General features: G+C 39.1%; 1 protein-coding gene and 1 pseudogene across 5 annotated transcripts in view; one reads left to right on the plus strand and one right to left on the minus strand.

The window, feature by feature from the left end:
* The window catches only part of MYH10 (myosin heavy chain 10), a 165157-nt gene that overhangs the window by 112910 nt on the left and 25773 nt on the right, over positions 1–26474 (minus strand). For 3 of the 5 annotated variants that reach the window (XM_056115237.1, XM_056115235.1, XM_056115238.1), the window contains exons 3-5: positions 20602–20758; positions 6590–6617; positions 959–1061 (exon numbers count right to left, since the gene is read on the minus strand). In XM_056115237.1, the coding sequence (XP_055971212.1) occupies positions 959–1061; positions 6590–6617; positions 20602–20758 (288 nt within the window). Of the gene's footprint in view, positions 1–314; positions 345–958; positions 1062–6589; positions 6618–20601; positions 20759–26474 lie in introns of all 5 variants that reach the window. The other 2 variants (XM_056115236.1, XM_056115234.1) reach the window with 1 other exon arrangement.
* On the plus strand, positions 11304–11633 carry LOC130024477 (costars family protein ABRACL-like; annotated as a pseudogene).

Raw genomic sequence — 26474 nt, forward strand, 5'->3', positions numbered from 1 at the left:
ACAAAACTAAGTTTTCTTATATTTAGTAAGTGTTAAGTACATCTAATATTTAACATACAAAAATCTTAAGTTTTGGGCTTCATAAAAATATGGTTCACGATCATAGTAAAAGTGAATATTAAAAATTACTTAGGAAATAAATTAAAAGCAAGATGACATGCTGTTTAAAGAAAAAGTCTCTAAGAAAATTTCAAAAAGATTTCTTTTTTATGATATTGAGAACTGATGTTATTTGTTTCCAGTGGAAATAAGATCTAAAGACAACAATTAGTGTAAAATACTCAAGTCTAAGAAGCATAAAGAAAAGCACTTGCCTGGTGTTTCACTGGTTTAGGCAATTCCTGCTGTTTGTTGCAAACAGATAAATGCAAATGTTAGCACACTTAGGTCTTTCCTAGCGATAAGCCATATCCAAAGCATGAAGTTAATGTACTATTTAGAACCGTGCAAGCTGTTTAGGCTGGCATTCTCTCAGGCTTTATCAACTGTCACTACTGTTCCACATACCTATAAATTAGGGGTATCTGACATAGCTTTATCCCTTTCTATCATCAATTCCCCCAGGTTTCTGGGGATTCCATAAGTTAAGCTGCTGAGGAAAATAGCAACAGGCTGTTCCTCAAAATAATGGCTAGAAATGGTTGAGGATCTTTGGATAGAAAATACAAAATCTTCTTTAAGCATTCCTCATCAATCTTTAGCAGTATTTGTTAGTAATTAGGCCTCACATCACAACCACAATTCCTGTAGCTTGCTAGAATAACTAGTTAACAATTTCCTGATTAACCTGCTCATCTTCTTGAATGCAACAAAATCTACTTTTGTAGATTTGTAGGGAAATGTGGGAATATGAGAGCTGACATTATAGCAATATACTGAGTAGATCTGCCTCCTTGTTCTTTTTTCTGAAATTGCAAAGAAAAAATAAATTTAAAACTTAAAACAGACTAAAACTTACAGGAATATTATGGTCCTTTCGTCCCTTATGAGAAGAAGCAACATGAGCAAGGTACTGAATAACTTTCTTAGTATTTTCTGTCTTCCCAGCTCCGGATTCACCCCTGAAAAAAAATAGCAATAACAACTGCTTTGGAATATATAAAGTACACAATAAAATTAAAAGTTGAAAAAATAAAAATGAATTTCAAAAGAGGTAGTAGAAAATAAGTAGAAAACAAAACTATCAGCAATACTTAGAAAATTAGTTTTAAATCTATTTTTGGGAGGGTGGGGGTGTGCTCAGGGATACTACTGGCTCTGCACTAAGGAATTACTCCTAGGGATGCTCAGGGGACCATATGGGAGGCTGGGAATCAAACCCAGGTCAGCTGCATGTAAGGTGCACCCTATCCACTGTACTATTGCTTCTGTCCCTATACTTAGAAAATTAGTTTTAAAAACCAAGTGTTTGTAAGATGCAAGTAAAAGGGAAATGCTATTCACACTTTTCCCCTTCTTAGATAAGAGTTGGGGGTTCTTCCAAAGAAAATTTATCAAAATGTTCATGACAACATCAAGTACATAGCCAGCACTAGAAGACAATTCCTATAACAATTAAATTAATTGAATATGGAGGAGCTGAATGAATCCTGATACCCAATGTTTACTGACTTTTATCTTCAAGGCAATTAAAACTTTCTTCATTCATCTCTCAAACCAGGCTAATAACAGCTCTCTCCTCCATACCAAAAGAGCAACATGTACAAGCACATTAAATATATTCACATTGATCACTGGGCTCCTATACCAGCTTCCTATAGCAAGGACCATGACCTTGGGTGTTCACTTATTTGTGCTGTTTTAGGGGTCACGCCTTTCTTGGCTTGTGCTTGGGGTACTAGGTGGTGCTGAAAACGATCCAGGGCCTTCCTCATGCAAAGTATACACTAAAACTACTGAAATGTCTTTCTGACCCTGTGTTGGCTTTTATTTTAATTCTTTTGAGAGTGGAAACCCCTATGCAGTGTTCAGGAGGTCTGAGGGCCCCATTGGTGATTCTCAGTCAACCAAGGCAGAGGTTTAGTACAAGTGCCTGAACTAATGCTGCTGAGTTCCTGTAGTGCTAAGAATTACCCAAACTACTCCATGGGTGACAGGGATCTCTAAGAGCTGTACCCAGTAATGCCCAGGAGACCATGTGGTACCAGGAATCAAATCTGGGTCAGTTTGCTAACCACTGTAAGTATCTCCTATCCCATGTGCTAGTTTATTATTAAGGAAAATATTTTATTAATATCTTAGTATATGGACCATACCCAGAGGTGCTGGTCATTCCTTGAAACAGACAGTTGCATGCACTGGCAGCAGCTGCACTCTTTTAAACTGTTCATGTGCCACCAGGGAGCACCAGGGTTACCTTCTGGTGGTCAGGGAACTCAGGGCCTCACACCAGGCATGAACACTACTTCTTGAGCCATCTCCCTTGCACCTTATTTCTACAATTCTAGTGATACAAAGGGTCCCTAAAATAAGCCTGGATGCTGGGGCTGGAGAGATAGCACAGTGGGTAGGGCGTTTGCCTTGCATGCGGCCAACCCGGGTTCGATTCCCAGCGTCCCATATGGTCCCCTGAGCACCACCAGGAGTAACTCCTGAGTGCAGAGCCAGGAGTAACCCCTGTGCATCGCCAGGTGTGATGCAAAAAAAAACTAAGCCTGAATGCTAGAATAATAACTAGGTAGGAGTTCAGATCAGTAAGTGGGAACTCCTCTATCTAGCCTATGTCTATAGAAAAGCTGTTGGGGAGTCGCAGGCCAACAAGCCAGAGATTTCATCAGATGTTCATCTGCTGGAGGGAAAAATAAATTAGGGAGTTGGTGATATAAAAAAAAGTCAAACTTTAAAACTCTTGGATAGCTCAATTACTCTGAATGCTTTTCGTGCATGAAAAGCCCATGAGTTTGATCTCTGGTACCATATACATGTATACAGCACATTTCTGACAGCTCGGTTATGTGGGACTCCCAATGCTGTAACGAAGTATGCAATCTCTTGTGTGTGCTACAATCAGGTGAGTGCACGTGCCACAACCACAAGTGTGTGATCCCCAGCAAGCACTACAACTAGAATATGTGTGAACACCACAACTAAAGTTATGTATGAGGCCCCTGGTCACATAAAAACAACAGAAAAATGCAGGGAAGAAAAGGGAAGTAATTTTAAAAATTAAAAAAAAATTTTAAAGCTTAAAGAGAAACAGCTGTGAAGTCTTCATTTTTTTTTTTTTTTAAAAAAGGACTGGGCTGGGGAAGGATATAGCACAAAGGACTGGAGTTTTTTGGTGAAGACACTCAGGATTTCATTTCTTATGATAGAGCAATCTTTCACACTTGAACCCTGTATACTAGCACATGCCAAGCAGGCTGAGGCTGAATTTTGTTCCCTGCATTACACAGTTCACCACAAACATCACCAACCGGAGCACCGGTAGGCCCAAACAGCACTGTGCTGACTATCACTGGGTTCCTTAAGCATTACTTGGGACACTCTCCAAATGCACAGGCTTGGGAGATAACTCTAGTAGTAGACAACGTGACTAGCATGTGTGAGTTCTTGAGACTGATCCCTCGCAATGCACATCCCTTACCCTAGTACCATCTAGTATAGTCCAGGTGGCCCTTTATCTTCAGGTCTGTCACACAGGGAGCCCTGAGGCCCATACCACTGGCTGAGCACTGCTAGGAGTGGCCACCCCCATCACCCGTGCCACTAGGGGTTCTCCTACTGAAAAAAATTATTTATAATTGTATTTCTCTGTGTGATACTATGCAAATGTAAATATATTATACAGAATAACATTTTATAAAATGACTAACACCTATTCTCATGAAGTCTCAAATGGCTTGGCCATACATTAAATTTCCTTCTTTTCTTTTTTCTTTTTTTTTGAGGGAGCCATACATGACAGTGCTCAGGGCTTATTCCTGGCTCTGTCTCAGAAATCATTTCTGGGGGATCATATGTGGTTGGTGCTGGATATTAAACTGGGGTCTATCACATGCAAGGCAAATATCTTAACCTCTACTATCTCTCTGGTCCCAGGTGTACTAAATTTTAAGCCTCGTGATGAATTTTCAAATCACTAGGGAACACCGTAAGTTTTTAAATCTAGAAAACATAGTTTTACATTTTCATAATTCTCAAGTCAAACATCTCATACCTATTTACATAGCATAAAATGTATCTGAAACATATGACTATAAAAAACTTATTAAATATTATAACCAGTGATGCCTAAGAATTAAAAAAATGTAGTGATGGGGTGGGGGTAGAGATTTGTTCAGAGAAGACAGGAGGGAACTGGAAAAAGTAATGTTCTCTATTTTGACAGGGATTCGGTGACACAAATAATTTGGCAAATATATACAGACCTTAAATATAAATTTTACTAATAAGAAAAGATGTAAATTACTTAATATCAGATACACTATACTCTGAGATCAACAGTTTATCAAAGAAATATGTAAAAGAAAATTGGGGCAGGGTACTGAAGAGACCTGGGAGCTATTCCTGATTATTCTATCAATTGTATAGATTGGTTGAATGCTTGGGTCCAAAGATGTGGTGCCTTTTGGCCCTCTGGTGCCTCCTGAGTCACACCCAACAATGCTTCAGTAGGGGATTGGGAATCAAACTGAGACTGGGCACATGCTACATGCTGGTCAAGCATCCTAAACCCTGTATTATTTCCACAGTTATGCAAATCATTTAAAACTGAAACCATCTGAACGGGTCACTAAAACAGTTATCTAACCTTAAGCAGAACCTCCAAAAATATAGCTACTGACTCTTCTCCCAGGAGGTTTCCTGATTACGAAAAGGCTGACCCCCTTAGTAAAAGAAGTACAAATACAGCAGCTTTCAGTATCAAAAAGGTCAAATGAACCTACATTAGTCTAATTTTCCTCCACCCTCCTTTTTATTTAATTTATACCATCTTTTATTTCTGGTTAAACAACACTGAGTACTTCCACAAGCATTTGCATATAAACTTGTCCTTCCTTATCTTTGTCTATTGTCAGTTAATTTGCGGGCCCCCAACTACTGCATCTCAGTAAGAAAATGGTAAGTTTTCCTCCCAACACAAAATAAATGGAACTGCTGAATGAATAAACTGAACAATTCAATTTATGATACAACAAATTCTTCCAACTTTGCTTTATATTTGAAAAGGTAATAAAATGTTGGAAATTTTAACAAAAAGTAGAAGAAAATACAAGTGTTCCCCAATGTCTTGGGGGAGTAACAGCAGTCATTCTCTCCCCACGTTTCCTGCTTCCACTGTTCCAGACAACCCAATCGACTTGAAGCACATGTAGAGTTACTTTTGGCTTAACACTACTATTCTTCCCTGAATTCAATGCTATGTTCATTTCACAAAGTTTCTGTGACTAGATCCTATTGGAATTTTACTTTATTGGCTGATGCCATATAGTAAAGAATTTGGCTAGTTTTTAATCCCCAGTTCTTGGGAAAGAGCTTTAACGTCTTTGAGAGATTTTGTTAAACATGTTGGCCCCTAGAGATAGTGCTATAAAGATGATGTGCCAGTTCTAGGTTGTAGAACGCCATGCCAAGACAATTCAGTGATTATAGCTTTATGCCTTTGAATCTTGTGATAGCAGCCAGCCTGACATTCTAAAAGGGACTAGAGACTGAATTTAATCAGGTGGTCAATTATTCAATCAATCATGCCCATGTAATAAAACCCCAACAACCTTTAGATCTCTAGTTTGTTTGGTGACATGGATTAGATTTTTTCTTTCCAATGCCAAATAATGTCAAGGGATCAAGTCACGGACCTCACATATGAAAGACGAATGCTCTGCCACTGAATTATATCTCTGTTCCCTTGGTAAAGTATTTTATTGAAGTGCTGAGAGTGACATGTCTAGAAATGACCTGACCTCACTTTGTTTAATTACTCTTCTTTTGACTTGCTTTGATATGCCCTTAAAGTTAACTGCCAAATCCAAGGGCTAAAGGCAACCTACCAGATGAGTGGCCTGTGAACGTGAGGTTGCATTTGGTGTTACAATGTAGGTACCATGTAAAGCGAATAGCTAATTTTAATTTTTTAAATAAAAATAAATAAAAGTTTTTAAAAGGGAAAAGTGAAGTAAATTTAAAAACAATGAAAATGGTAATTTTCATATCACTAAAGTTGAGAAATTGAGTGACAGATATGTAGATTACCACATAGTTTTTTTTATGAAGGTTTGAAGTCCTTGGGCCACACCCAACATGCTCAGGGCTTACTCCTGGCTCTGTGCTCAAGGATCACTCCTGGCAATGCTTGGGGTGTCAGATGGGGCACTGGAGATCAAAGCTGGGTCAGCCAGGTTTAATGGATAGATTACCAAATGTTTAATAGGTCAAACCTCAACATACAAATTAGACACAAGTTTCACAAGTTAACATTATGAAATGTGTGAAGTTTGCTTTGATAACAATCTTAAGCAATTTATATACTGTTTAGTAAGTTCATATCAAAATTAAAAACTTACTGTTATCCTTTCCACCATAAAGAGAATTGCTTTACTTTGCAAAAAGGATCAAAAACAGGTCTGAACAATTATCATTTACTTACGTGCAAAGAATTGACTGGTCTTCACGATCTATAAAACAAAACAAAAGAAAAAGTGACCATTTTCCTTTTTAATTATGTCTGATATAATAAAGCTACAGTAACAGCCTACAGGATATTTGTAACTTTTCCTCTCTAACTACTTTTCCCCAGTCCTAAACAGTCAAATTCACTCACCTTATGCAGTGATGAAGGATGCCAATGTCTTAGAAAGTAAAACCTAAGCTTAGAATATTTTAGAAGTCTACTTAATCTAACTGGGTTGGAGCTATAGCACAGCAGTAGGGTGTTTGCCTTGCACACAGCCAGCCCGGCTGAGCTGGGTTCAATTCCTCCACCCCTCTCGGAGAGCCCGGCAAGCTACCAAAAGTATCTCGCCCGCACGACAAAGCCTGACAAGTTACCTGTGACATATTCAATATGCCAAACACAGAAACAACAAGTCTCAAAATGGAGACGTTACTGGGCCCACTCGAGCAAACTGATGAACAACAGGAGGACAATGACAGTGACTTAATCTAATTATAAAACCCTGGTATATGTAAAAATCAATTGGGAAAGAACATACTTCCTAGAACTCCTTATTATATCATTTTCAGAGTAAAAGGACTGAAAATCCTTTTTTTTTTTTAAATGATTCTGATGTATGGTCAGGTTTGGAAACCACTGCTTTCTGAAGAAAAACTTCAAGAATATCCATAGCCAGAGAAAACCATTATTAATTTGAACCTTAGAGGAGAAAAGGATCAGTACCCAGTGGAGGTTGAAGGAAGATAAATATCAATACAAAATTTAAACAGTCTCAAAGCATAATCATTAGCATTATTGTCTATTTTATAGACGAGAAAAACGTCCTTCAGGACTTAGGTAATACTATGACCACAGAGAGGCAAGGGTGCTGGGCTGAGAACCCAGACCTGTCTCTAGAACCTTTATCATTCACACTAGGAACCAAGCTGGCCCATATAAAAAGTCCTGGCCATGGGGTCAGACTCAAATAGAGTTTTTTTGGTCACTCCCTAGTCTGTAATTTCCCTAGTCTGTAATTTCCTTTTCTTCTGTTGGATGCCATTAAATGCCCAAATACTCAAATATGTTCCAGAAGTTTAGGCATAATGAAGTTTCAGCAAATAAAACTTTATTCAATGAAATATAAATTTCACTCACTATGTCATCCCCATAAAGTTAAATATATATATTTCATATTATAAAATTATTAAAATAAGCAATTCCATTCATATACTTTATTTATATAAACTGATCCTAATCTTAGTCTTCCTTGGGCTGTATACTCATTGTATACACTGAGTTGACACCTGCCTTCTCCTTTCTTTCACTTTCCCAGAGACCTCACCATATCCTTTCTTTAATATAATTTTCCAAGTCCATAAACAAGTGCCTATGTCCTCAAGTCCATGCAAGCTCAACTCAGGTGAACTTCAGCAGAAACCTTGCAGACTTTCGCCCTCAAGTTCATCAATGTTTCCTTCTTTATGCCCAATTTCCGAATTAGATAAATAGCACTGACCATAAATGCCTATTAGAAAGTGCTGTCTGAGATCAGACTGTCTTATCTCTTCTTTCTGAGCATTAGTTAACCTTTATTAGGTTAGTAATGAGAGGAATTTGGGGCAAGATATTGCATTGGGTACTGGTAAGACAGTGAGAAAGGGTAGCTGTTTTCCTAGTCCTATAATGCTAATGATTATACTTTGAGACTGTCACTGTCACTGTCCCCCCATTATTCATCGATTTGCTCGAGTGGGCCCAGTAACATCTCCATTGTGAGATTTGTTGCTACTGTGTTTGGCATATCGAATACGTCATAAGTCGCTTGCCAGACTTTGCCGTGCGGGCAAGATACTTTTGGTAGCTCGTTGGGCTCTCCAAGAGGGGCAGAAGAATCGAACTTGGGTCGGCCGTGTTGGCCACGTGCAAGGCAAACGCCCTACCCACTGTGCTCTAGCAATGAGACTATGTATGTATAAATGAGGCAGATTACTTGTTGGTCTCAGGTTCTTCATATACAAAACTGTATTTAACAGGTTGCTTATTTGCTCTAAATCTGAGTCCTCAGGACTCTTTTCTACAGAACTACAATACAGAATATTTTGTTTTGTTTTGTGGCCATACCCATTAGTGATCAGGGCTTAATCCTGCCTCTGCACTCAGGGATCACTCTTGATGAGGTCTGGGGCCAAACCCAATGGACCATTTGTAAGGCCAGCACCCTACCTGCCATACAATATTATTTAGCCTACCAATGAGTATTTTTTATAACTGTTCTGAAATAATCTAGACTTTTAAAAAAAAAAATCAGAATACACAAAACAAAATTCAGTTGCCTCCTAATTCAGCCAGAATGGTTATTCATTACTCTATTGTCATTGATCTAATCTCTATACAATTAATATAAATCTAGTATCTATACAATTCTATTCAACCCTTCAAACATGCTCTAAGTCCCCAATTTCTCAAGTCCCCAAACAAAGTATAACTCTTCCAGTCAGACCCATATATTCTCATTATGTCTGTCTGGTCACATACTAATTACTTCTGGGCTCAGTTAAATTATCATCATCAGTATAATATTATCATCATCAGTATAATAAATGTATGGTTTAATAACTGGTTATTTCCAGTGATCCACAGGAAGCTACTAGGCTAGGTTATCCTCCATTCAAAATAACAGCATATGAAGACCACAAATAAAAACTACAACCAATGAAAAAGTAAAAGAAATTCCAGAGTGTTTCTAAAGAGCATTAATCACAAATGGGAAGACATGACTGAGAGAGGAAAGAAAGTAATGTATTATATATTGATAGATCTGTAGTTCTGTTAAATTAATGTAGGTAACTTTGAAACTTGCCTAAATAGAAAACTTATTAATCCCCAGAAAAATAACAAATTTTATAAGAAAAATATGTGATCATCACTGTAGCACTGTTATCCCAATATTCATTGATTTACTCGAGTGGGCACCAGTAACACCTTCATTCGTCCCAGCCCTGAGATTTTAGCAGCCTCTCCTTACTCATCTTTCTCAAGGCTCCCATATTAGAGGCTCTTTCAGGGTCGGGGGAATGAGAACCGTTATTGTTACTGTTTTTGGCATATTGAACATGCCATGGCTCTGACGTGTGGGCAGGATACTCTTGGTAGCTTGCCGGGCTCTCTGAGAGGCATGTGATCATAGGGGTAATAATTTAAACATGAACATGAAATGTCCACAAAGTTCATTTAACATCTAACAGGAAGATGAGAGGTGGGCTTAAAATAAAATTCTTCTTTAATATTATGTACATAGACAAAAAGAGATTTTTGACTAAGGTCAGGTTTGGACAAAAACCATTTTTCCAAAATAAAATGACACACAAGACAACATATAGCCTAATAAATTATCATAAAGTTGTCTTTCATCTACCTTGCTGAACCAAAGGCTTAAATTGCCAAAAAAATTTACTTAAAAAAGTTTACTTAAAAATTACAGCTATACATTCTTCCTTATAATGACTTGTCACCACCCATAAATTATCTATGTGTGACATTTTGTTATAGTTAATTTCTAACATTTGCTAATAAAAGTTTGACTTATTTTACCAAAAAGCATATAGTTAAAAGCAAAACTAGTAAAAGCCCCTTAAACACACTCCCACAAAAACTGAAGCCACTGACTACTTCGAACTGAACTTTGTGGTCAGAGAATATGGGTTTAAAAAGTCTTATGTTTTAATTGGTAACAGCATAGATTTTACAAACTGTTTGTAAAAGTGTTTTCTGCTTGATGGGCATTTGCTAACTTGTATTAATCATAAACTCTCCCCTACCCCCTCTCATATCAAATTCTGAAAGAGGAATATTACAAGGTTCCGATTATAGGCATAGTTCACATCTTCCTTGCTTGCTCCCCGTGACGTATTTGATATGCCAAACACAGTAACAAGAAGTCTCATGATGGAGACGTTACTGGGCCTGCTCAAGCAAATCGATGAACAACGGGAGGACTGTGACCGTGACCGCTGTTTCATATATTTGATGGAATGACAATGACTTACTTATAAGTATTAACTATCTTTCCTAAGTGATTATGTCTTACTTTTCTCTCTAAACCTTTCAGTCTTTCTGAGGAAGAAGTGAATATAGTGGGTGGGATGTTTGCCTTGCAAGAAGTCAACCTGGGTTCCATCCCCAGCATCTCAAATAGTTCCCAAACCCTGCCAGGACTGACTCCTGAGCACAAAGATTCCTGAGCACAAAGCCAGGAGTAAGCCCTGAGCACCACTGGGTGTGGCTCAAAAAACAAAAAAGTTTAAAAATTTAAAAAAATTAATTCTTCTGGGCTGGAGTGATAGCTCAGCGGGTAGGGCGTTTGTTTGCCTTGCATGTGGCTGACCCGGGTTCGATTCCCGGTATTTCATATGGTCCCCTGAGCACCACCAGGAGTAATTCCTGAGTACAGAGCCAGGAGTAACCCCTGTGCATCGCCGGGTGTGACCCAAAAAGCAAATATATATATATATATATATATATATATACATATATATATATTAATTCTTCAATCTTTCTTCTCTCTTCCTCTCAAATCTGTCTTCTCTGAAAAAAAATAGAGCCTTTCTATAAATTTCTACCATCAACCATAACTACCCACATAACTGCACACATTGTTTAAAAAATCTCCCTCTCTGCACTCATTTACAATATAAAAAACAAAACCAAAAACAAACATGAAGGGAACCAGGGCCTGTGGCGGTTGCATCACTTTTCTGTTGTTCGAGACATAAATGTGGTTGGGAGCTGTAAAAGTGGATCATGAAGTTAACCTATTATTGGAAGAAATTCATTGTCTGGGTTCCAAAAAATGCTGATGGGAACTTAAATGTGAAATCTGGGCTTTCTTCTGAGATGACAAATGTGCCAACTTCTTTGAAGCCCTGGTGGGAACTCTCAAAGATGTGGAAAAAAAGGGAAGATTGTGACCTACATAGAAGAGCTGCTTTTAGAAGGAGTTCACAGTGACATTGATATTGTGTTGCTGCAAGATTAATGTGTTTCTCATATCTTTGTTTAGCTTTATGGGTTTTTTTTTGGTAAATTAGAATATTAAATCAGGGGCAGACTACTGGGCAGACTTACTGTATTTTTACAGGACATTGTTAAAAATGCAGACTCATTTGGAAATCTGTCCTTTTTATATCATCAGAATGTAAGTACTGCACTATAAAATAAGATCTATTATTTTCCTCAGAAATCTGGTTGAAAAGTTGAGCCCATGAGGTTATTTTGATGGGATGAGGAATTGTTTGTTTCACAAATCATTCATAGATCATTTCTAGAGATACTCTGAGAAAACACTGACATTCTGGAAAAACAAGAAGCAAAACTGCAAACAAGCTACCGTTAAGAATATTGAAATGTTTATGCAACAGAACACAGTGATTTAAAAAAAATAATAGTATGAGAATAATACCCAAAGACAACATAAACAGGGGCCAGAAGGACTGGTCTTATCCAAGGTAGGAAGCTTGCCACAAGGGGTGGGGAGATGGGAAGGGAGTGTAATTGGGCCAGAGCATGGACCACTATGATAATAACAACTGGAAATGATCACTCTGGACAAGAACTGGGTGCTGAAAGAAGGTAAGTGATATACCTGATATATGTAACAGTATTAGAAACCAAAGTGCCTAAAAGCAGGCTGGGGGGGTTGGGTTGGGAAGGAAACTGGCGACACTGATGGAGGAAAATGTGCACAGGTGAAGAAGGGATGGGCGTTGAACACTGTCTGAAACTCAATCATAAACAACTTTTGCGACTGTATCTCATGATGATTTAATTAAAAAATAAGTGAAGAAAATAAATTTTAAAATATGTCTGTAAAGAGAAGAAGACTTTCTTTTTGAAGTAATGGGAAGACTTATAAAAGCTGAAGAGAAAACTTACTCTACCCAGAGGAACAAATCTCATCCTTTTCAAAGGAAAATGCAGACTTCGATCTATCTCTGTTTTACTAGGCCTTTCCCGGCAACCTCTCACAACTGACCTTTCCTTTCTTTCTTCTTTCAAATGTTCTATTTTTAGCTCCAGAAAGATGGCATATAGTCATATAGTAAATTACCCAGTCTTTCTGGGTTTCTCCCATGCGTACAAGAAATATTCATATTATAAGTAATCTCTTCTGACCTTTCTCTTTAAAAAGGTATTAAGAATTTCAGCATTTTTTTCACACCATACACAAACTTTAATTCAAAATAGATTGAAGACCTTGGTATTATGCCATAAAATATCATTAATTCTTCTATAAATATTAGGATCCATAAAATACATCAAGGTAAACATAGGCAGAACTTTTCATGAATTCAACCTCAGAGGTGTCTAAGTCCACTGGCAGAGAAAACAAAGCAGAAGTAAGCAAAAGGGATTGCATAGGACTTAAAAAGTTTTGCACTACAAAAGAAATTAGGGACTCTGTCACCCCAACTGCCTTACTTTAAACATCTGTGCAGACTGCATCTGATACAGGGCATCTACAAGATGCCTTAAGTACTCCAAAAGCCCAACAACAATAAAACAGTGGAAAGAAGAGATGAGCATACTTCTTCAAACACGACATGTACTGTCAATAGGCATGTACAAAACATTCACCATGACTGATTATCCAGGAAATGGAAATTAACATGACAATGAGATATCACCTCACACTGGTGAGTGGTATCTACCAAAAAAACTGGCAACAAACATTGCTGGCAAGGACGTGGTAAAAAAGTAACCCCATCTACTAGGAACAGACAGAAATGATATGACAGAACTGAACAAAAAAGAGTTCATCAAGATGGTAACTTTATTAAGTTAATTTTTACTAACTTCTTTCTTACACAGAAGTTTAGAGCATGGTGAAACCACAGCAGAAGGGCAGAACCAATAGGCTGGGACTCAGAGTGTAGCAGGAAGGTCAAGAGAAGGAGATCTCCAGGGACCATCATAATTCAAGAAAGCTAAGAACCTTAGACATTTATACATTCTGAATTTTACCTCGTTAGGCCCACAGATAGGAGGAGACAGACAGTTAAAAAATAGGTAAAGAAGGGAGCAGTTTGGGGTTTGAAATGTTCAGATTTGCCTCTGGCATTTTCTGTGAGCACTGTGGGGGTTACCTCCAATGGCTCTCATTAGGCCAATGAGACAAGACACACTTGGAGGATACGTTTATCAAATCATAGATGTGAGAGTGAGCGACAGTACACCCTGCTGTTAAGGTGTCTAGTCTACTATAACAATGGACAGAATTACAGGGCATCTTGGAGGGCCAGAGAGAGAGTACAGTGGGCTTACCTTGCAGGCAGCTAACCCTGGTTCAATACCCTTGGCATTCCATCTGATCCCAGGAGCACCGCAAGGAGGAATTCCCGAGTGCAATGCCAGGAGTAACCCTTGAACATCACCGGGCGTGCCTTCTCTTGCCCCACCACAAAAAAGAAAGCTACAGGGCATCTTGGAGAAAGACAGTTTCATTACAGTAAAACTGAAGTTGCACTCATGAAGTTAATAGAAGTAAAACCCTTATGATTTTACTTTAGTGGGTTTAGAAATTGCTTCCAATACAGAATGGGTGAAAATTGCCTTTACTCCAAAGTAACAGCGATTCTGTCACCTACCACAAAACATCTTAGCAATATGAGGCAAGAGGCATCAAACTATTTCCAAACGCAAAAAACTGCCAAAAGAGAAAGTGGCTGCAGATCTTGTAAATCTGTTCCCCTACAAACAACTCTCAACACTCACAAGAGTGTTTTAAATAAATTTATATTGGGGTTTTGGACTGTACCTGTCTGTGCTAGATCAGGGCTTATTCCTGGCTCTGTGCCTCAGGGCTCACTCCTGGCAGTGTGAGGCAGGGGACTATATTATATGTATTGACAACAATTGAACCTGGGCCCACTGCATGCAAGGCAAAACCTGCATTCCCTCTCCGGCCCAAGAAAGAGTGCTTTTGTGACACTCTGATACCTTTTCCACACCAGAGAGAGGCCCAATGAGCTGAGCATATGCTTTTCATATGGGAAGCCTAAGTTTGATAGTGGAAACTGCGTGATCCCCCAGGCCCTGAAAGGAGTGTCCCTGAAGCACTGTACTGGGAGCATACACTGTGAACTGTCGAGTGTGGTCAACACCCTGGCAAGGACAACCTCCCCTCAAAAACCCCCACAGATGAGTTGAAACTATAAAAGAGGAAAGGGAGGTCAAGGAAATCAAGGCCAGGTTTTTCTCCTCCATGAGAGAAAGGGTAGCCAAATGATGAACTGAAGACACTCCACGATTGCTATTTACACTTAAGGCAATTAAAATTGAGTCTTAACTGCAGAACTTACAAGGCATTTAAAAATATTAAAATCTTCAGGGTAGACTAAAAAGCTCAAATGTCTACCCAAATTTATACAACAGGAACTTATATTTAGCAGATAAGCTTATTTACAAGAACCTTACTCTTATACCATTATTCTCTTTGGTTTTAATATATGATTCCCACTCACTGCACGAATCTGTAAGTTCCACATTCCCATAGGAACATGGACCTGTCACCAAGAAAGAACTATTTACGTGGCCCTGTAAAACACAGACACACACAGACATACAGACAAAGGCAAAGACAAAGACACAGACGCAGACACACACAAACACACATACAGAGTGGGGGTTACAGCTCATTTTTCTCTCTTCAGTAATCCATTTTTTTCTCCGTAAAGGTTAAAGGAAAATGATTTTATACCACCACTACTTTCCCATTTCAAATATTCCCATCATTACTCAGGTTCAAAATAAAAGCATCAAAATGCTTCCAGAACTTTAGCATTTTTAATGCTACTATTAGAACCTGTTAAAAGCTGAGGTAGTAGGCAATGCATCACACCTGAGAACAATCAACACAGATTCCTGAGAATATCCAGAAGATATGATAGTCAGCGAGAGGAAGAACCAGTGAGGCTGGGCTTTGACGATTTCAAGAGGACCAATACAAGAATCACAGGAGTTCCTGAAGAACAGGAAGGCAAATCTGATGAAGAAACAATGGTTAACAAAATCACTGATAAGAATTTCCCAGAGTTGCAGGCAACAAGATCCAAGAATCATCCAAGCAAAACCAGACTCAGCTAGAAAAATTCCAAGACACACTCTGCTCAGAATGACAAAATACAAAGATAGAGACAGAATATTGAAAGCAGGAAGATCAAAAAGAAACTTATCTACAAAGGAAAGCCCAAAAGATTCACAGCAAATCTACCAAATGAGACTCTGTGAGCCAGAAGAGAATGGACAATATAATTAACTCAATGAAATGAACACCTCCCCAAGAATTCTCTATCCTGCTAGATTATCACTCAGATTTGAAGGAACAATACAGAGTTTCACAGACAGGCAACAGCTTACAGAATCCACAACCTTAAACCAGTTTTGCAAGAAGCGTTAAAAGCGCTTCTTTAAAGTACAGGGCAAGGCCTGCCACAGAGGCAGGGTGGGATGGGGGGTGGGAAGGATACTGGGATCCGTGGTGGTGGGAAATGGGCACTGGTGGAGGGATGGGCATTTGATCATTGTATAATTGAAACCCAAGAACAAAAATGTGTAAGTCTGTAACTGTACCTCATGATGTCTCACTATTAAAAATTTTAAAAAAATACACCAAAAAATAAATAAAATACAGGGTAAGGGGCTGGCGTGATGGGTACAGCGTTTGCCTTGCATGTAGCCAACTGGGATTCAATTTCCAGCATCCCATATGGTCCCCCGAGCACCACCAGGAGTAATTCCTGAGTGCATGAGCCAGGAGTAATCCCTGTACATCGCCGGGTGTGACCCAAAAGGCAGGAAGGCAGGAAGGCAGGAAGGCAGGAAGGCAGGAAGGAAAGTAAGTACAGGGCAAGTTTCCCATCATGTATCAATGAGGATGGCACTCACTAATGGTGTTTATGGTTGCCTTCTAGTAGATTAAGAAAAGTTATGTTCACTCCTAGCTTGCTAAGGGATTCTACACATTTTCTGTAATGAATTAATATCTCATTTATATTGATTGTTCTATGTCTATCAGTTTTATTACATCCCTAAAAATTCATTTTGCAATCTTTTACTCATTAATGCAGACATTCAAACTGGATCTATAATAAAATATCTTCTAATATAAAACCAATATTCTCTTTCTCAGGATAAAACTTAGTACCTTTACGGGCCTATTCACATTTTCTTATTAAGTTTTCTTAATTATCTTCACACTTACTAATAAATTTTACATTTGAATGTTCTGATTATTTCATGGAAACTCTAAAATAAATTAGCACAATTTTTTTAACTAGCTTTATGTCTAGGAAGACATTACCACAATAGGGTCAAAGTTACACAAAATAATAATTTTTTGTACAGAATAATATTTAATGCAATATATTTTAGATTACAGAGTTGAGAAGTTATGTAAATGAGAACAGGTATTTGAATATATTTACATAGGTTAAAATTATATAGTAAAATTATATATCATAAAAGCACATAAAATCAAAAAACTAAATTGACTTTATTGATTTGTTTTCTGATAATTACATTTGCCATTCCTTTAAGTTCTGTTGGAGCAAGCAATATGAAAGATGTTATTCTGCAGAATAATCTGTTATTCTGAAAATGGAGCGGGCAGGGGTGGAGTGGGTGAAGGGAAACTGGGGACACTGGTAGAAGGAAGGGGAAATTGGAGTTGGAACATTGTATGCCTGAAACAACTCTACTATGAACAACTGTAAATTAGAGTGTCTCAATAAGAATTTAAATAAAAAAGGAACAGTAACAGCAATTCAGTTTTTTCTTGTACAGGTTATTGTTGTGAATTAGATTATACATAAAACATTCAGCTGAGTTATTAGGCAATTCGGCTTCATATTATCTACAAATTTTATGTGCACATATCCTTTCTCTGTATCCTCCATCTTTAATTATATGGATTAAAATGTTGGGAAAAAACACTGAAAAGGACTCAAATCCTTCAGGACACACCCTGATATTCATCAATCAATACTTTGACCACAACTTTTCATTATACAACACACAAGGATTTAAGGATTATAAAATACCATGTAAATTTCTACTAACACTGCCTACTGTAACTTCCATCCGACAAAGCCTGAAGTAATGCATGCTATATTTTTATATTATTCTTAGACTCTTAACAATAAGGTTCTATAATCTTTCCCAAGAGGTATTTTAAACTCAAGAGGCTGGAGAGTCATCTCCTTATTTATTTATTTATTGGCTGTCCAATTCATTTCTTTTTGTTCACAATAATTACATTCAATATTCCAACACCAATTCTACCACCATACACTTTCCCATCATCATTATTTCAAATATTCCCATCACCCCAAAAACCTGCCCCCAAAGCAGGACTTAATTTATTTTGTATTGCTTGTTATGAATAATCTGCTAAAAATGATCCAAAAAAGTTTCCTTAGAGGAAAGTGTGTGAAAATTGTTGTATGTCACCTTGAACCCTTGAAACACAGGTATGAGCCAGCGTGGAGAGAGATATATATATATATAGTGCATATATATATAGTGCTACTCCTAGTATGTCATCAGAGGCGTGGCTGCAATACCAGGAATTCTAAAATTTTAAATAGGATGACAAAGCTGGAGTTAAATTTTTAGCTGGAGTTAAATTTTTAACTGGATGGTGACTCTGGGGTCCAAAGGCATCTCTGCACCTCGCTGTTCTCTTCTGAGACTAATTTATGAGTTTCTGAATCATTGGCTGTTAATGAGCTTATATGGTACCAGAGGCAGTTCAGTTCATGAACATGACTGTCAGGCTCCCAGAAGAACAAGGAGACGGGGGAAGGTCACCCATTCCTGACTGCATGTGAATCTGGAGATCCTGGTCACAAAACCTGCAAACCTGAGTTTTTTAGCAAATTCACTCATGGACGAGGCTCATCCACACCTGTTGAGACTGGCCGTGAACATGGTGGTGAACTGAGTTCTGGAGGTTTCCAGCTGCTGGGGCTTCTTTTGGGGAAGGTGGGGAACACTCACCTGCCCCAAGAGATGAGACTCAGCATGGTGGAGGGCCTGAAGGCCCCTCTGCACTTGTTGCTCTCTTCTAAAATTTATTTGTGTATCTCTGAATCATGGCCATTAATGAGCTTATATGGAGCCAGACACAGTTCATGGGCATGACTGCCAGGCTCCCAGAAGAACAGGGAGATGGGGGGGAGGTAGCCCATTCTCATTTCCATGTGATCCTGGATCATCTCCTTTTAAAAAATTAGAATTTCATATATATAACTATATATATATGTGTGTATATGTATGTGTGTATATATATATATGTGTGTATATATATATATATATATATATATATATATATAAAATCTCATCTCTGTCTTCTGAAACCCCCTGTTCTACAAAATACTTCAAAGATGAGACGGTCAGAATCTCAAGTGTAAAAATGCATTTTTTTTATTGTTCAAAAGAGATGAATTCAATTTTTAAAATTTTCTTTTCGAACAAGAAAAAAGAGTGTGTTTTCTTCAATTTCTTCTCCCATTAAAGCAAAGTCTATTGTTTTCCTGCATATATAAACCATTCTTAAATAGAGACACAAAACTAAACAAAAAGAGACTCATGATTCTTCTTTTTCTCTTAGATAACAGCAATTTATCACAGCTATAACCATTTCTTACTTCTGAACTTAAGAAAGGTTATTAGTCTTTTTCCTAAGGCTAAGCTCACTTTGAACTGAGCTGTCCTATCCTTATCAATCCATGACATCCTCCTATTCTTTAAGTATTTCCCATTTACCTCAGAGGAGCTTGTATATGAAATGTATTCAAATAAGACTTAGAGTAAGAAATTAGTACTATACTTTATTAATTTCTTCATACTAGAACCTCAGGTCTATCATCACAGCAACTTTTTCATGAGCAGTTAGGGCACATGCCTAGCATATACTCGGTCCATTACCTGACATTACATGGTCCCCTAGCATCATAAGGACAGTCCTAGAGGCCCTGAGCACTGATAGGGCACCAAGGTCTCCTCCACTCACCTGGGCCTAAAGATCCCTGTATTCTCAAGACTCCTGGCACTGAATTGCAGACTGGTTGGCTAAGAATCACTGGTGGAGCCTCTGGAGCTCCTAAGTATACAAAGCTTGCATGCCATACCACACACAATCCCAAAATAAAATTTAACTAAAAACACCTTTTTTAAACTAAAGGAACAAGGGATGTGACTCAAGTGGCAGAGCACAAGCCTTGCATTTATGAAGCCCTTGGTTCAATCCCTGGGACCGCACAATGACCTTGCAAGTACCAATGAAAGTTGCTCCCACAACGAACAAGACAAGAATGTATTTCACACAGTACTAAGAATCACCATGTTTAAATGCTGTGCTATAAATGTATAGTAATGTCAATCCTAGTTTTCAAAAATATGCCCTTATATAACCATTTTGTCTAAAACCATGATTCAAATAAATGACTTTTCGAATTTATACTTCACTCTAAATCTGAAAGAAAAAAAATCTAGACTGGCAGTGAGTTCAGTTCACATGCCTTGCATATATGAATTTAGAAAGGGACAACAGAGAGAGAGAGAGAGAGAGAGAGAAAGAGAGAGAGAATGAGAGGAAGGAAGGGAGGAAGGGAGGGTGGGAGAGGGAGAAGAAGAGGGAAAGAAAGCAATGGACTACAACTAGCAATACTCTCAGGGCTATGCAATGTTAGAGCTCAGACCCATGCATGAGTATCACATAAAATAAACATGAGTTATACACCTGAACCAGTCCCCAACTGAATACCTTTTAACATAAAATTTAACATGAAGCATTTATGAAGCAATAAACTTAGTTTACTATCTTAAGAATTCACAATTTTTCCACAGTAAACATTTGTCATTTTTTCTAATTAGAAACTTAACGTTGGAGATGTTTTAAATAAAGTACTAAATTACTTTTAAGTGTGCTAATAATTTCCAATTACCTTGGAGCATGCATCTGTAAGCAGACTCAGAGATAGCATAGATGTGTGGTGGCATCTCATGACGTTTCTTTCCTCTGTACATTTCAATGATATTCTCAGAGTAAATTGGAAGATTCTTATAAGGATTTATGACCACACAGAAGAGTCCAGAGTAAGTCTAAGGAATAAAAATATTATGTCAAAAAATGCTTTTATCACAGACAGGGTTCAATTAAGGAGACAGAAAACAATAATTTGAACAGTGATTTTCCATAACTGATCCATGAAGTTTAGTACAACCCGTGATGGGTTGTATTTATTCTACACCACAAGTAGCAAACTACCACAAAGTTTACTAAGTGGTATTTTCTCAGATTTGGATTCAACTTCCTCATCTATAAAGTAGAAAATAATATAAGCATTATAACATCATAAGGATACTCTAAGATCCAAATATTATGTATTTACCTTTTCACATTAATTCTCTTATGAGTAAGCAAGGCATTAATATATACTCAAATTCCACATTGCAAATCACTATCACGATCATCCTGTTGTTCATCGATTGCCTCGAGCAGGCCCCAGTAACATCTCCTTCGTCCCAGCCCTGAGATTTTCAAAAGTGCCATATTCAAGGCTCTTTCAGGGTTAGGAGCATGAGACTCATCATTGTTACTGGTAGTTGGCATATTGGGTACGCCACGGGGAGTTTGCCAGACTCTGCATGTGTCCAAAGTAAGAATAAGATAATAAGATGTCATGTGGCCGCATTTGTGGCCGCGAGCTTCTGGGAGCTGGGTTTTATAGTCTCTGGGTCTTGGCCGTTGATGGGATTACACGGTGCTGAGGGTCAGATGGTGGGTGTGACCCCTGCCTACTGGAAGATGGAGGATCTGGGTGGAGGATTCTCCACATTGCAAATAATCTTTCAAAAGTGCCACAGGTCACGTTGAGTACAGTATCAAAGAATACCCACAATTAAATGAAATATCAAAGAATACCCACAATTACATGAAAAGAGATTCACAAATTGTAAAATGTTTTACTTCTATTGTTTTCTGAAAGCTATTTTTCATGAAAATGTTAATCTGTTAAAGGTTTATTTTTAAGTGAATTGAGTAGGGGCCGGAGAAATAGTACAGTAGATACAGCACTTTTCTTACACCCAGCTGACCTGGGTCTGATCCCCAAGATCCAATACGGTCCCCCAGGGCCTGCCAGCAGTGATGTCTGAACACAGAGCCAGGAGTAAATCCTGGGCACAACTGGTTATAATCCAAAAACCAAAAACTAAAAAAAGAAAAATAAAAAGGAAAAAAGAATTGAGTAATATTTTACAATTTGTTGTAATTACTAATCATAAATATCTATAGGCATAACCTGGGTGGTCTGATAATTTAAGAACCCCAATGGCCTAAAAATGATAAACTTTTCAGGGCTGGAGCGATAGCATAGTGAGTATGGCATTTGCCTTGCATGCGGCCGATCTGGATTCAATTCCCAGCATCCCATAGGGTCTCCCGAGCACTGCCAGGAGTAATTCCTGCATGCAAGAGCTAGGAGTAACCCCTGTGCATCACCGAGTGTGACCCAAAAGGCAAAAAACAAAAACAAAAAAACATAAAGTATAAACTTTTCTTGATAATATATTATTCATTTAATACCTTGAACAGTTTTGATTTGGGTTTTTTCAAATTCACATAGTAGTAACATTTAAAAATAATCTACAAAAATAACATTGAGAATACAAATAAATTTAAAAAGTTAGGATCGATGTCAAATGAACTGTTCATTGATGGAATTTGGTAAGAACACATATTGCATTATGAAGCGGACTTTTCACGAAAGATGATCTGGGTAGACCAAACAACATTGACACTACAAAAAGCTGAAGATCCATGGCCTGTTTCTCCAGGGAACACTAAAGCAAATTCTAAGTAACAGCAGTGTTCATACTGACTGAAACACTATGACAATCATCACCAAAAGACACTCTAGAGGCTACGTAGTTTGAATACTGAAGTTACTAATGCTAAAATAAGAGAACAAAAGCCTGCTAAAAGAAGCTCAGTGATCAGAACTACCTCTGTAGCAGTTCTCCTTATCACTTGATCACTTGACTTACCGTTGTCGATTTGCTCGAGCGGGCGCCAGTAATGTCTCCATTTGTCCCTGTCGCGTGCTAGTGTAGCCCAATGGCATCTGTTCACTCTAGGAACACGAAGAGCCTCAAACCGATCGTTCATGAGCTTGATGAAGAAGTCTGACGATCTGGTAGGTGGGCGGCCACGCAGTCTTCTGACATCCTGTGCAATCCAGTCGGTAATAGCTCTAGTCCAGCGGTCGTCTTTAAATTTCATTACGTGACCAGCCCATCTGATTTTTGACACCTTGGCAAACGAGACAGTGTCCCTGATTCTTGATCGTCGACGGAGGTCAGAACTCCAGATTCTTTCTCTCATTTGAGTGAAACATGGTATTCCAAGCATAGCTCTTTCAATTCCTCTTTGGGAGATCTGCATGTGTAGGGTCCAGGTCTCTGAGGCATATGTTAATGCAGGAAGAACAGTGGAATCAAAGAGATGTGCCCGGAGCCGGAGGTTCTTCATCCTCTTAGCTATTTCTTCGACGCTCTTGAAGGCGTTCCAAGCCGCTCTGTTCCTCCTGTGCAGCTCGGGTGCCAGGTCATTTGTCATGTTGACTTCTTGACCTAGGTACACATAGCTGTTGCATTTGGAGATGGTCGTTCCATTGAGAGTGAATGGAGTGTCAGGAACGAGGCTGTTTCTCATAAACATTGTCTTCGTAAGATTCAGCTGTAGTCCGACCTTTCCACACTCACGGTCAAAGTCGGCCAGCATTTGTGTCGCTTGGCTAATGTTTGGTGTTATTAAAACAATGTCATCAGCAAAGCGGAGGTGGTGTAGTTGCCGACCATCTATCTTCACTCCCATTCCTTCCCATTCCAGTCGTCGCATGATGTCCTCGAGGGTGCCACTGATGAGTTTTGGTGAAATGGTATCTCCCTGCCGAACCCCTCTCTTGACATCAATGATCACCTGCCTGTAGAATGGTGAGATCCTGGTAGTGAATCCGTAATACAGCTCACGGAGGATCTTGATGTATTGAGCTTGAATGTCCTGATTGGCTAGGGCTTTAATGACCGCTTCCATCTCAACAGAATCAAAGGCCTTCTTTAAATCAATGAATGTCAGACAGAGCGGCATCTTGAACTCCTGAGAAACCTCAATGAGCTTGGTTATCGCGTGGATATGGTCAATGGTGTTGAATCCTTTGCGGAACCCAGCTTGCTCGCATGGTTGTCCTTCATCTAGTGTTCTGCCAATCCTATTTAGGATGACTCGAGTGAACAATTTGTAGATGACAGACAACAGGCAGATCGGACGATAGTTGCCAATGTCATGGATGTCTCCCTTCTTGTACAGTAGTAGTCCTGCTGGTTTTCCATTGGGACGGAACCTTGCATTCAGACAGGTAGCGTGTGAGGAGCCGAGCTAGCGTATTGATGAGTACTGACGGCAGGTTCTTCAGGTGTTCAGGTCTGACCTTGTTTGGGCCGGGTGCTGTTCATTTCTTTACTGACAAAATGGTGTGTCGGAATTCGGAAGGGAGAACATTGGGAACGACATATCCATCCTGTGTAATTTGGTATGTCGGCAAGTGGACATGGCTATCGAAGAGATTTGAGTAGAAGTCATGGATGATCTTCTCCATTGCCGTTCTGGAAGATGTGATAGATCCATCAGGACGTCAGAGGGCATTCATCTTGGTCTTGTAGTTGGCGAAGGACAGGCGGGTGTTACGAATACTTTTCCTGGCTTCTGCCGCATCTACCAGCACTTCTGCTCTTCTCTCTTTGAGGTCTTCCTTGATCGCATCTCTGCACTGCTTTGCGAGCTCGGACGTTCACTTGCGGTTGCCTGAGGCATGCACCAAACCACGTTGGCAAATACGCTCAAGAGTTTTCGAAGACAGGCTTTTTTTGTGGCTATCTCTCTCTTGGTGTTCCTCGCAAAGTCATGGAGGTGCTGAACCAGTCCATCGTATTCCTCGTCAATGTTGTCAACAATGGCATCTTGCCATGTTGCCCCAATAGTGCCAAAGAGCTCCCAGTTGGTGGTCGTTCTGGGACTTCTCTTTTTAAACTTTGCAGCCCTTTCTGCCCACTCTGTGAAGTAGAATTTTACATGAAGGAGATGGTGGTCTGATCCCGTTTGGAATTTTGGGACAACAGCGACATCAGTCAGGCAAAACCATCGACTGAATATGATGTGGTCTATTTTGTTGTGGAATCGTCCACCGGGAGACTCCCATGTCCAACGTTTAGATTCTGCCTTCTGGAACTGTGAGTTACCATAGATGGTCTTGGTCGACATGATGAACTCAGACAGTCTCTCACCCTGTTCGTTCCATTCTAGGCCATGGGTCCCGATGTGAAGTTCTTCGGCTGATCTTCTCGGTCCTACCTCGGCATTAAAATCACCCACAATGATCTTGTAGAAGGTGTGTTCTTCTTTATAGAACTTCTTCAGCTCCATGTAGAACTTCTCAATTTCTCCTTCATCATAATTAGATGTTGGTGCGTAGACAACAAAGATAGAAACTGCCGGCAGTGAGTCACATCTATTCAAATGTAAACGTCCGATTTGGGTTGTTAGGCATTCGAATGAATCAATGCTCCTGGCCAAGTTTGTGTTGACAAGGACACCGACGCCTCCGACACCTCTTTTATTGCATGTTCTGGGGAACAAGTCTTCTCCAGTGTCGAAAATTGCATGATTAGATTGGTGCCTTCTTGTCTCAGTCAGACCAATGATGTCGTACTTGATTTTTCGCGCTTGTACCATCAGGTCCTCGATGGATGCATCTGATGCTAGCATACGTGCATTGAAAGTACAGATGATCCTTTTTGTATTCCTTCATTATGGCAGCCTAGTTCGGCCTTGAGATTTTATCAGCCTCTCCTTTCTCATCCTTCTCAGTGTTGCCATATTGGTGAAGCCTTCAGGGTCAGGGGAATGAGACCTATTGTAATTACTGGTTTTGGCATATTGAATACACAACAGATAGCTTGTGAGGTTCTGCCGTGCGGGTGGAATACTCTCGGTAGCTTGCCAGGCTTTCCGAGAGGAATAGAGGCTTTTGGGGCAACCTCTAATTGCCCTTGTAGGTGTTACCATATTTGAACCCCATCAAATATGGTACGGCAATTCTGGAAGATGGGTATTTAGTGTCTTATAATGTGTCACGTGGCCACAAAGCGGCCGCGCGGGTCCAGAAAGCGTCCTGGAGTGTGGAGTTCTCCTTATATCATTCTCTAACTCACCTGTGAAACAGTTCCTCAGAATCTAGATTAGAAGTACAGAATAGGTCAAAACAAAACAAAATAAAGTAGTCCTAAATTCAGGCTTCAGCTGCTTGTCATACTTCTGAACTGAAGACGGGAACATCTGTCTCTGCCAGGCAGAGTAATAACTCGACCCTCCCTCCCCTTCTCTCACTTTCATCCCCCACCATAGTAAGCTTCCAAGTGAACACCAGTTCTTAGTTTCTCTTGCCTTTAGATATTATTTCCTAACTGTTTCTATATATCTCACATACAAGAGAGGTCATTCTCTCTCTCTCTCTCTCTCTCTCTCTCTCTCTCTCTCAAATCACTCAGTATGCACGCTCCAGATAACAGCAGATTGCATGACTTCATCTTTTCTTATAGTCAAGTAATATTGCCATGAGGATAGTTCTTAGTTATCTGTTCTTGGCCACTTGGGTTGTTCCCAGATTTTGGCAAATAAAAGTCTAAGTAAGTTTTTCTGAAGCTACATCTTATGCACATTCCTAGCAGAGTGATCAACTACGTAGAAACCTGGAGGCAA

Source organism: Sorex fumeus, unplaced genomic scaffold, assembly GCF_029834395.1.
Source record: "Sorex fumeus unplaced genomic scaffold, SorFum_2.1 ptg000028l, whole genome shotgun sequence".
NCBI lineage: Eukaryota > Metazoa > Chordata > Mammalia > Eulipotyphla > Soricidae > Sorex > Sorex fumeus.